The sequence below is a fragment of the Rhododendron vialii genome, chromosome 9a, assembly GCF_030253575.1.
Source record: "Rhododendron vialii isolate Sample 1 chromosome 9a, ASM3025357v1".
NCBI lineage: Eukaryota > Viridiplantae > Streptophyta > Magnoliopsida > Ericales > Ericaceae > Rhododendron > Rhododendron vialii.
The window spans coordinates 26,245,762-26,257,427 of record NC_080565.1 but is presented as its reverse complement, the minus strand read 5'-3'; the positions used below and the strand labels follow the sequence as shown (position 1 = coordinate 26,257,427).

General features: G+C 37.3%; 1 protein-coding gene across 1 annotated transcript; it reads left to right on the top strand.

Annotated features, from left to right (window-relative positions):
• The first annotated feature begins 7,122 nt into the window (after nt 1–7,122).
• On the top strand, nt 7,123–11,666 carry LOC131301899 (U-box domain-containing protein 11-like). The gene is made up of 4 exons (XM_058328409.1): nt 7,123–7,539; nt 9,535–9,651; nt 9,736–10,185; nt 10,308–11,666. Exons 1-4 carry the CDS (start codon nt 7,234–7,236, stop codon nt 11,376–11,378), a joined length of 1,944 nt encoding a protein of 647 aa, XP_058184392.1. The 5' UTR covers nt 7,123–7,233; the 3' UTR covers nt 11,379–11,666.

The window sequence follows — 11,666 nt, the reverse complement described above, 5'->3', positions numbered from 1 at the left end:
ATTTTTCCATGTCTCGTGCCGTGCCGTGCCTGACGAGAACCGACACCATGTTGTGTCGTGCCTTGCCCGACTAAAGTTGTGTTGTGTCGTGCCATGCCCATCCTACTTCTGTGCTCGTACCCGTGCCCGTGCCGTGCCTGGCTAGAACCGTACCTGTGCCATGCCGCCTTCAAACGTGTTATGCCCGTGCCGACCCGACCCATTTGACACCTCTATTACAAAGGCATTAAAGCCCTATAATGCACCATTTGATGGCCGTCTGAGTTATTTTTTCAAAATCAGAACCGTCTAACTTTTACGTTGGAGAGCCTAGATCATTCATGCCAAGAATGAAGTAAATTGCTCATCCTTACATACTTAATCGGACATTAAAAGTTTACTTATATAAAATTTTACTTATATAAACTTAGAGGTTATACATATGATATTTGCGAACAAGCAAACGCAAACTTATGCTTGGGTATGGTGGAAAAGCACTGAGGCTCCAATGCAAACCACATGGTTCGAGTCATTGGACTCACCTTGACCGTTAGCAATGGCAATTTTTTTTGTTTTTTTTTCCCTTTCTGTTATGTTGCTTTTGTTTTCATTCTGTTATTAATATGTTATCTAATGCTTTGTTCTATTTGCAACTTAAAAAAAAAAAAAATTTAAAAATTCTCCCTAGATTCTCCTTACTTTCAATATTTTCCTCTCTATCTCTCTCCACTTATTATCCCTACTATTTTTTTAAAAAAATTTCAAATTCCAATCCAAACAAAGCATAAAAGACTAAAGTCTTATAGCACACCACCTGAGCCCCGCTTGAGGTCTTTTTGCGCGATCAAAACAATATATCTTTAATTTTTTACGGGTTGTATCTTTCTTACTGAGATTATAGTTGATAACTTTTCGTTGGACAATTGATCGAAAGGAAAATCCTATTTTTCTAATGAGTTCATGTCTCGATAAAGGGTTTTCTAAATCTGACCAAGTTGCAAATTTTTTAGAATAAATAATTCAAGAAGTGCAAAAAAATCAACGGTCTTGATTGTCATGCACTCGTGTGGCTACTATAACAATAAATACAACATAAGGTTTAGTTGATTATCAAGTGAATCAAAAGTATAGATAGCAAAGGTAACTGTCGGGTTATTTTTTATAATGCTCGATCTGAATCGTTAGGATTTTACATCTTACCGATTGTAGTATTGTCACCAAAATCGAGGATCATTTGATATTAGCGACCACATGATTGAAAACTATTTAGTGCGTTCGGAGACGTTTAAGTGTTATAATGCACTAAATGAGTCCCGCTTGAGATCTTTCTTGGCAATTGAAATCATCTATCTTTGACGTAATACGAATAAGATCATTTGTACCAAATATGAAGTTAATCCCATATGGGTAGACACTTGATCGGACAAGAATTTTTTTTTAATTTAAGAATTTGTGTGCCGATAAAGGGGCTACTTTAACTTGATCAAGACAAAATTTTACAAAAAACTTATGATTAAGAAGGACAAAAAAAATGAATGGTTTTGATCGGGAAAGTTGCATCGTGATCAATGTAGTTCAAACAAATATTTCCATTCTTGAAAGTTTTAAAAAGGGGGAAAAAATTGACATTCCAAGACTAAAATTGTTTTTCGTCAGCAAAAATATATAAATGCCGACCAAACTAAGTAGTCTGGAAATATATTTTGTTTATTGATTTTTAAAATACGTAAAAATTTTATTTTCCCCGGCTAAACCTATTATTAGTCGGCAAAAATATATTAATACCGACCAAATTAATTAGTCGGAAAATTTATTTCATTTATTTACTTTTTAAAGTGGTGAAAAATGCATATATTCCCGACTAAAACTATTATTAGTCGGCAAATATGTATAAATCCCGACCAAATTAGTTTAGTCGGAATTATTTTTCTATTTTTTTAAATTCAAAAAAATCATATTTTACTACTAAATTTAAATTTAGTCGGCAAATAAGAAAATTACCTACTAAATTTATTTTAGTTGGAATTATTTTTCTATTTTATTAAATTCAAAAAATGATATTTCACCACTAAATTTAAGTTTGTCGGCAAACAAGCCAATTATCGACTAAATTTATTTTAGTCGGAATTAATTTTCTATTTTATTAAATTCAAAAAAATGATATTTGACAACTAAATTGAAATTTAGTCGGCAAAAATGAAAATTACCGACTAAATTTAGTTTAGTTGGAATTGATTTTCTATTTTATCGACTAAAAATTCTTTGGTCGGTGAATGGCTTATATTTTCTGACTAAACATTTTTTAGTCTAGAAAGTTTAGTCGGAAATTGTGTATTTTGTTGTAGTGTGTATGATTCATTTTGGGAATAAATGTTTGAATCTTTTCTCTCTCACGTCACGCACACTCGTTCTCACACAGAGAAAGAGCGAGATAGGGTAAATTTAGCCACCCTACAACGCAATTGGATAAGTTGACCTCACAATACGGATTTTTTTTTTAACGTCGGATAATGCCCAAGGGCTACAAAACAAACTCCGACAATAAAAGAGAAACAATCAATTCAGGGAGACAAGCCACCTCACAACACAATTGGATAAGTAGGATTGCAAATATTTCAAGTGGTCATATTATTGTCACTTTTGTTGTATACTTATTTAGTTTGTAACATGTAAATATGATTCTATTCAGAAGATAGCATAAGAAGAGAGGGTGAACGTAGGTTATTTTCATTTAAATATATAGTGCAAAAACAAGTCGGTATGTTTTTTTTTTCTTTTTATTTGAGAAGAATACTGCTAGATTATTTTACTTTGTTTGACGTTTACATGTACAGTGATTTACGGGAAAAAAAATGTCATGAAAATTAAGTACTGTAAAATGTTTGAGCACAAAAATTGCTACCACACTCTCTTTCTCGATCTTTTCAGTTTTTTGGCGTTTCTTTTGGGTTTTGACTGAGGTAAAGAAATTTCTATAGGATAGTCGTGAGATGCACATGGCAATTCCTCTTTCTGTGGGGCAACTAAAAAAGTAGGGCCAGTATTTCTTCTTTTGAGAAAAACTTAATCATGAGTTACCATGAATAAGTTATTCGCAAAATCGTGCAATCGCAGTCGTCCGTTTCGGCAGTCATTGATTGAGATATGTTTTTAAATGTTTGACCGGTAAAAAATAGAATCTTTTATCAGCCAAAATTGATTTTTAATCCAGATCACTCAAAACACTTTTGAACGCTCGCAAATCGCAATTGATCGACTTCCGTAAAAACTTATTTATGAAACTCTCCATAAATTTCTTTTCATTTTTTTTAACATGGGAGGGAGTGGGGGTCCCCTTGATTCGCTGTTACTCCAATGGGTGAGATGTCTTCATTATGGGCTGAATTTCCTTCCCCAACAAGTGCAGCCCATTGGAATACCCTTAATTTGGATGGTAGTGTATGTGTAACTGTAAAAACCAACTACTTTTTCTCATCCTTAAAATTGCTACTACCACTTTATTTAGTACTATGTACTGTAGAACTCTGGTTTGTATTATTCTCAACCACTCCTATAAACGGTAGTACTAGTAGTATTAATTAAGATCCATTAGATTAAGAAGTAGCTATCTCGTTAAGAGTGCGAGCTGCATTTTTCATTTGGTTCCCCTCTTAATTATGGAGCAGTAGTTTTTGGAAACAATGGCCACCTTATTGGGGTGGGGGCAACAGTTACACCACCTTACTATCTCGTTATTAGGACCTTTGTGAATTGTCTCAAAGACATTGTCTTTACAATAAGAGAGGATAGGTAGAGAGTTCAGAGCCTCTTTCTCTCTAGAGAGCTCTTGCAGGGGTCGACGGAGTCAGGATTTCACTCTAGCAGTGATAAAATGTGTATACTAAAATAATAAAAAGATGAATTACAATATGAATAGTCTAGAACTCTAGGAAAAATAAAATAACATAATAAAAACTGTATTGGATGATGTTTGTCATATGCACGTAGATGGATCAAATTTTTTTCAATTCAACTTTAGAGCTTTTAAGAGGATGATTTTCAAGTTCAGTTGTCGAAGTTCTAATGACACTTTGTGGAGGTTCTGCGCTTTTCGTGACCATGATTGCCTACTACATTAGTTTACACATATCAATAGATATACTCTTATAACCTTTTCATATATTTAGTACAAATATCATCTATTGCTCAAGACAAACTCAACAAGAGATTCAAACCATTCAAAAAAATTCTCTAACTTCAATTGAATATTGAAAAATTGAAGAAGACTAATCTTTTTTCCAGTAAAGTTTGAGAAATCCTCAGCAAAATACCAAACGATAAATGATTTCTTAATTGTTCGGAAGTCTTTACCAGAGGCCGTCCCTTAATACCACAGGACCACTGCCGTGTGTTGGAGTTGTGCACTCCTTAGGTTTGTTTTAGGTTTTTGTTTCTCTTCTTTGTCTTTTCCTAAAGAGTACTTTGCAAAAAAGTAGTTTGAAGTTTTTTTTTTCCCCTTAATTTAGACCTCATCTTTTATAATATTTTATTTTGGCCAAATGAATTTAGTTTTGTAATACTTTTTTGGTCTCATTTCTTAAAAAAAAAAAAAGAGGATTAAGGACTTTCTATATAACAAAAAATAAAGAAAAAGATCTAGGGGTGGCGGGTTTATATAATTTGGGGATAAATATTTTTTTTACATATAATAATTGTATTTTTTTAAAATCGTTGTTGTGGCGGTTGCTGCCCCCCTAGCTCCATCCTTGAGCTCTAGAGAAACTGCAAATGCCTCACCCCCTTCTCTTTCTTCACCTTCCTCGACAGCTTTCTCCTACTTCCTCTCTCTCCCCTTTCCTCTCCCTCCTCTATATATGGTTGTGTGGTGGTCGAGACCATCGTCCTCGAGAGATATGTTCTCCCACCACCCCATAATTTTTGGACCTTGGTGACCTAGATCTGGTTTTCAGATATGGGGGTTGGCCCTTAGATCCGATCAGGCTTGGCGATCAATTCATGGGTTCTTTTGCAGTAGTGGTGCTGCCGCCTAGCAACAGTGACTGCAGTGGGACTAAGGGACGTTGAGCTCTAGTTGCCGATAGAATCCTCCATCTTCCTCCAGCCACATCCACTAGCGGATTGATGGTCTCCAACGTGGCTGACAGTTTTGGTGTGATTTTATATTTTATTGTTGTTTTTTCTTATTTTGTTCGGATCGTTTGGATCTTGTGTACTATGTAGTGTTTGATTATGAATATATGTTTGTGTCCCTAAAATAAATGTCTTTAGAATATTGTTGCGTACATTGTTGTTGATTTAATAGTCCAGATGTAGCATTGATGCATTTACTTTTATTTGATGCACATAAATTTTACAAAATAATGATCGAAAGAGTACTAGGTATTTATCGGACAGCACCGAACACATTTGTTTTTGAATTTGTCCACACTTTTCCATCTCTTATAACCTTGCAAATGATGCTAAGTACTTCTTGCAACCACCATAGCCTAACTACGTAACCAATATTGGATCTCATAACCACAACTTAATTAGAGCAACTCCAAGGGAGAAAGTAAATTTTTATATCATTGGTCTATATTTTTTTATGACTCTTGCCTGTAGCAAGTTGAAGAACAAACACTTGGAGTAAGTGCATTTTAAAGGGCTCTCCAAACTTTGATGGTTTTATTTTGGTCTTTGTGTTTTAAGGACCCACATTGTCAAAACTGAATTAATTTTTCACCAATCTCTACGACTGTATTTTTTAGTTAGAAATTTAAGAGTCATTTTTCTGGGGTTTTTTTTTTTTAAAAATTTGGAGAGGGAGAAAGTTAAACTAAAAATGCGTAGAGTACTTTCTTAAAGTATTTTTTGGAGTATTTTCATTTGTAGTGACATTACTTAAATTTCATTTTGCTGCCTTCTTTGAACATGCTCTAAGTTCCATAACCTTCAAATTGGAATCTACACAGAGAGGAGAAAAAGTCATAGCCATTATCATGTCGGCTTATAGAACTCCGCTCTATTATATGAGTCCGTTTATTTATTTAACGGATCTAACGATGAATGAATATATAAATTCCATCAAATATACAATCTCATCAATAGCGATCGCATGAATAATATCATAATCCATACCCTATAGTATTGTATATCTCATGTTTCGTGAGATCATATATCCAACTCATTTTTAACTCAGATCGTAAATGTATTATCCAAATGCTAAATACTTAGTCACTCTCAGATATATAATCCAATCATAACCGGTCAATCAAACGGCCTCCCAAATTTCTTATTGAGATAGTCAATGATTGCTAATCGCAAACACATTTATCTAATCCCAGCTCTTGACAATCCAGTACCCACAAACCTCAACTATCTCTTATCTCATCTTAAAAAAAAGGAGGTGGCGGGGGTTAGTTATTTTCCCCTCTGTATCCAATTCACAATATTCTCCGTCCAACTGTCTCGCCCTGTCTTCTCAACTTCGTCCCGAGAATCTCGGTCCTTAGTTTTTTCTTCTCCCTAAATCCAATTAATTAACTCTTAGTTAATACTACTTCAACCATAAATCAAAGCGATTGCCCTAGTGTCAAGGTCTTCAAGGGTTGGCTCCCTCCAGAGATCTTAGGTTCGAAATCTTCCAAGTGTTATAAATTCCTTTTAGGTAGTTTATATGGAGCTTTAATTGGAACCCCCGCAAGTTAGCCGTGGAATTGGCTTCCCAACAATAGTCGAGCTAGGCATAGTGGTGTAAATGAGCCGAGTCGAGCTGAGCTTCGTAGTGTTCGAGCTTTGCTCATTTATTAAACAAGCCTAAAACTCGAGTGCTTCGTAGTGTTCACTCGATATTAAACGAGCCTAAAACTCGAACTCAAGTTCAACTTGGTTGTAAACGAACCGAGCCTAACTAATTTACTTAACGAGCCTCTTTAAACGAACCGAGCCAATACAAACAAGCCAAGCTTTTACGAGCCAAGCCAAAACTTTTGAATATTAATCTAATCTCAATTACTAAACGAGTCGAGCTAAAGCATGAGCTCCTCACAAACAGCTCGATTGAATTGCAGTTTTAAATGCACGTAAGTTCGCTTGATACCAAAGATATTAAAAAAATACTACTTCAACCATACCGCCCATTATATTAATCCAATTTTCCCACTCATTAACTCCGCACCTCATAAATGATAGTAACTCCGCTCCGTCTCGAAACTCTATCAACGGGACGTACAAAGCGACGAAACAAGTTAACCACCACCTCCTCCGCCAACGATAATGGCCGGTGGAGACGCGGCGTCCGTCGCCGGCGACGCCTTGCGCCTCGTCCGCGACGTGGCGCAGCTGTCCGAGGCCGGGTTCGGCGGCCCGTTCAAGAAGGACTGCACAGATCTGTCGCGAAGGGTCGCGCTCTTGGCTCATTTGTTCGATGAGATTAGGGACTTCGAGGCCAGTTCTCTGCCGTTGGATTCCGCGTCGTCGTCTTCGGCGTCGTTTAGTTGGTTCTCCGATCTGACGTTGACAATTCAGGCTGTCAAACGGCTCCTATCGGCTGCTGATAACTTCGACTCGAAGATCTCCTCTGTAAGCCTTACTTAACTGGATTACATTCATATTTTGTACGTATACACACACGAATGTAGTGATTTAAGCGTACATTACTGTTGCCGTGTAAGTCTAAGTTAAACCTGTGTGCGTAACACTGAATTGAATAGAACTTCATACCGTGGCAATAGGACTCTCGAGCACCGTGATTTTTAGACAAAATCGAACCTTAGGGAGAACAATCATGATGGCAATTGTGTGTTGAGTTTTGAAGATTAGTAGTTTCGCAAAAATCTGCTGTGTGATGATGTGATAACGAGAAGATTTGTAATTTTTGGTATTTTAAGACTTTGCGAGATAGAAATGAAAGGGAAATCTTTGCGCAGTGGTAGGGATATGACCGATAGAAGATAAGATGACAAAGAAGAGATTTATCCCGGTGGTTTGGACATGCCTATTGTAGATCAGTCGATGTAGTAGTTAGGAGGAGTGATATGGCTATGGGAGATGGAAGTACTCGGGAGTAAGGAGAGGTCCGAAAGTGATTTTAGAAGTGTCTGTTAAAAAAGACCTAGGTTTCTTGGATATCACTGAACTGCACTAGATAAGGATTCATGTAGAAGACCACATTTGATTGGGACTTAAAGGCTCGGTTTGGGTTGACTTTCAATTCCAGTTTTTTGTCTAGGTTTTGTTGAACCGAGTGATGTCCTTATTCTGATTTTCGCCATAATAAACTGTTGCATAATTGTGAGAAAGAGTCAGCGCAAGAAGTTGTGGTGGTGTTGGGATGTTGCTAAGTATTCTTTTCATTTATCTGGTGAGCAATACTAGGTGGATTTTGCAAAATCGTAAGTTCATAGACAGATCTATCATCTATGTTTTTGACAACCACCACGTATGATGTGGTTTTCTGGCAAAAGTGAGTTTGTTTCTATAGTTTAGCTAGATACAACATGTATGATATTTTTCATTTAGATTTTGTGAATTCTCGAGGGAATGGTACCTTTTGCACACTTGCCAGTTCATGGTCAGTTCAAATTACAAATCTTTCAGCCACCGAGCTGTAATGGGCTGTGCACTTCACAATTAGTATCCTTCCCATTGTTTCGTCATCTCTAAAATCATGCTCCATCTAGTTTTCATCTCTTTTGATTGGAGCGGTTTAGATTCATTCAGTTATCATTTACATTCCATGGTTTCCCTAACTCAACCAATTCACCCCACCTACTACAGGTACATGATCTGTATTCACCAACTACTTCTCCATAAGAGACCATAAGTGGCTAATCTTGTGGGATTATTACCTTTTTCATTATTTTTCGGCCTTTTAGTTTATCGTTTCGATTCTTCAACTTGGATGGAATTGCTTCTCCGTTCTGGTGCATTTATGGATCCTTCCACTTCCTGAAAGTGGCCAAACCACCTTAGCCTTTTCCTCTTGTTATAAAACTTTGTTGGTTGAGTTCATGCAGTTTTTTTTTTATTATTGGCAAAGTCAAGCACATCTTGTAGCACTTTCCAACTTTAGCATAGCTTCACAATGATATGTCATTTCTGACAATGACATGGCTGGGATCAAGTGAGACAAGGAATTCAAAGACGGGAAGGTCTATGATCTACTAAAGCACAATCTGATGGGGAGTGATTTTCACTCCCTTTTTTGCTATGCACATTTCCCTTTGATGAAATCCAATCTCAGCACCTATGTGTATTTTCATCCTTGGTTTTCATTGAGTGTGATATTTGTTTGTTTTTCCTTTTGTTGTGTGTATATATGTGTAGTGGTTAGAGTCTGCATATTTACCGTAAATTGGATTTTATATGAGTGATTTTGGAGATTGTGCAGCTTAACATTCATTCTTTCAAGTGGTTATAGAGAATTCTGAATTAAGAATGAACATCTGATTTAGAAACAACTTGTAAAATAGGAAACTTCTTGTTGATGGCTGGATGCAATATTTTTTAGTTATGCTCATTCGCAAAGTATTATTGTTTGTCCATTTAATTTATTCTGCCCCTTTCTTTTTCAAGGATGTTCCTGCCAAGAAGATTGCCTTTCAGTTTCAATGTGTGACTTGGAAGCTAGAAAAAACATTGGGAAACTTACCATATGATCAGTTTGACATCTCAGAGGAGGTTCAGGAGCAGGTAGGACTTGTGACTTCAAATGGTGGTTCTGACTTGGCTTAATTCATCACTGGTTGATATTCTTCTTAATTTGTAATTTTCCAGGTTGAATTAGTAAGAGCACAATTGGAAAGAGCCACCAAAAGATATGGTGGGCGTTCGACAACCCTGTCTCGTGCCTCATCCCAGCCAGTACTAAACCAAGAAATTGATATGCAGCCACGCAACCGCAGGGTAATGGGAACCTTGCATGTAGAAAATATAGGCAACATTGATCATGAAGTCAAAGTCAGGGTGGCTCCTGTTCCCAAAGGAAATGGTTCACGACGTCATAATGCTAATCAAATAAGTCATGAATCGGAGATGCCAAGGAACTCGTCTGCATCAACTGAGGTGCATCAACAAAACAGTGTGGATGAAAGTGGGGAATTAAACACAACCAACAATAGCTTGGAGGAGAGTAAAAAGGCTGAGTCCCCCGTTGTTCCTGATGATTTTCTTTGCCCAATATCTCTGGAAATAATGAGGGATCCCGTGATTGTTGCTACTGGACAGGTATGGTCCATACAAGTTAGCATCATGTAATTAATTGTATTGCATTTTGACAAACTGATTCTTTAAGTTCAAAACATATTGCCTGCCTTGCCTTGTCATCTTATCTGCCCTTAATTGTACAGACATATGAGAGAGCTTACATACAAAGATGGATAGATTGTGGCAACACAACATGCCCAAAAACGCGGCAAAAACTCCAAAATCACACTCTTACGCCAAATTATGTATTGAGGAGTCTAGTTACCCAGTGGTGTGCTAAGCACAATATTGAGCAACCAACAACACTGATTAATGGGCGGATTAAAAAGAGTGATGGATCATTCCGTGATGTTAGCGGTGACATACCTGCCATTGAAGCAATTGTTCGCAAGCTTTCAAGCCGGTCCATCGAGGAACAAAGGGCTGCGGTGGCCGAAATCCGGTCACTGTCCAAAAGAAGCACTGATAATAGGATACTAATAGCAGAGGCAGGAGCTATTCCACTGTTGGTTAACCTGTTAACAGCAGAGGATGGTTTAACTCAAGAAAATGCTGTGACATCTATTCTTAACCTCTCTATATACGAAAACAACAAAGGGTTGATAATGCTTGCTAATGCCATTCCGTCTGTCGTACAAGTCCTTAGAGCTGGAAGCATGGAAGCAAGAGAGAATGCAGCGGCAACCCTTTTTAGCTTGTCGCTTGCAGATGAAAACAAGATAATCATTGGCGCATCTGGTGCAATAGCAGCTTTGGTGGAATTGCTCCAGAGTGGAAGCACAAGAGGGAAGAAAGATGCTGCAACAGCACTGTTTAATTTGTGCATTTATCAAGGAAACAAGGGAAGAGCTGTGAGGGCTGGGATTATTACGGCGTTATTGAAAATGCTTAGTGATTCAAGCAATTGCATGGTGGATGAAGCTTTGACTATACTATCAGTTCTTGCTAGCTACCAAGAGGCTAAGGTTGCGATTGTAAAAGCTAGCACAATACCGGTCTTGATTGATCTTTTGAGGACAGGATTGCCGCGTAACAAAGAGAACGCGGCTGCCATTCTACTTTCTTTGTGCAAGAGAGACGCAGAGAATCTTGGGTGTTTAAGTAGGCTTGGTGCTGTAATACCTCTATCTGAGTTAGCCAAGAGTGGCACTGAAAGGGCGAAGAGAAAGGCTACTTCCTTGTTGGAGCATCTTCGAAAGCTGTCGCGGCCCTAACAGGTTTACTTCCGCAGATAACTTGTTTCTGAGGAACTGTAATTGTTTCATATTTTTCGTTTTTTTCCCAAGAATTAGCGTTACACAGTTCTGTTCAGGTTATCAAAACTGAGTACAGAAGCATGAGAATACAATATGTTCTCAGAGCTTTCTTTGTTTTTTTCTTTACACGTTTTGTGTTCAGGTTATGAAAACCGAGTACAGAAGCTTGAGAATAACTTATTCTCATAGCTTTATTCGTCTTTACAGGTGTGGTGAAATTCCATTGAATCTGTTGTTTGGTGATTA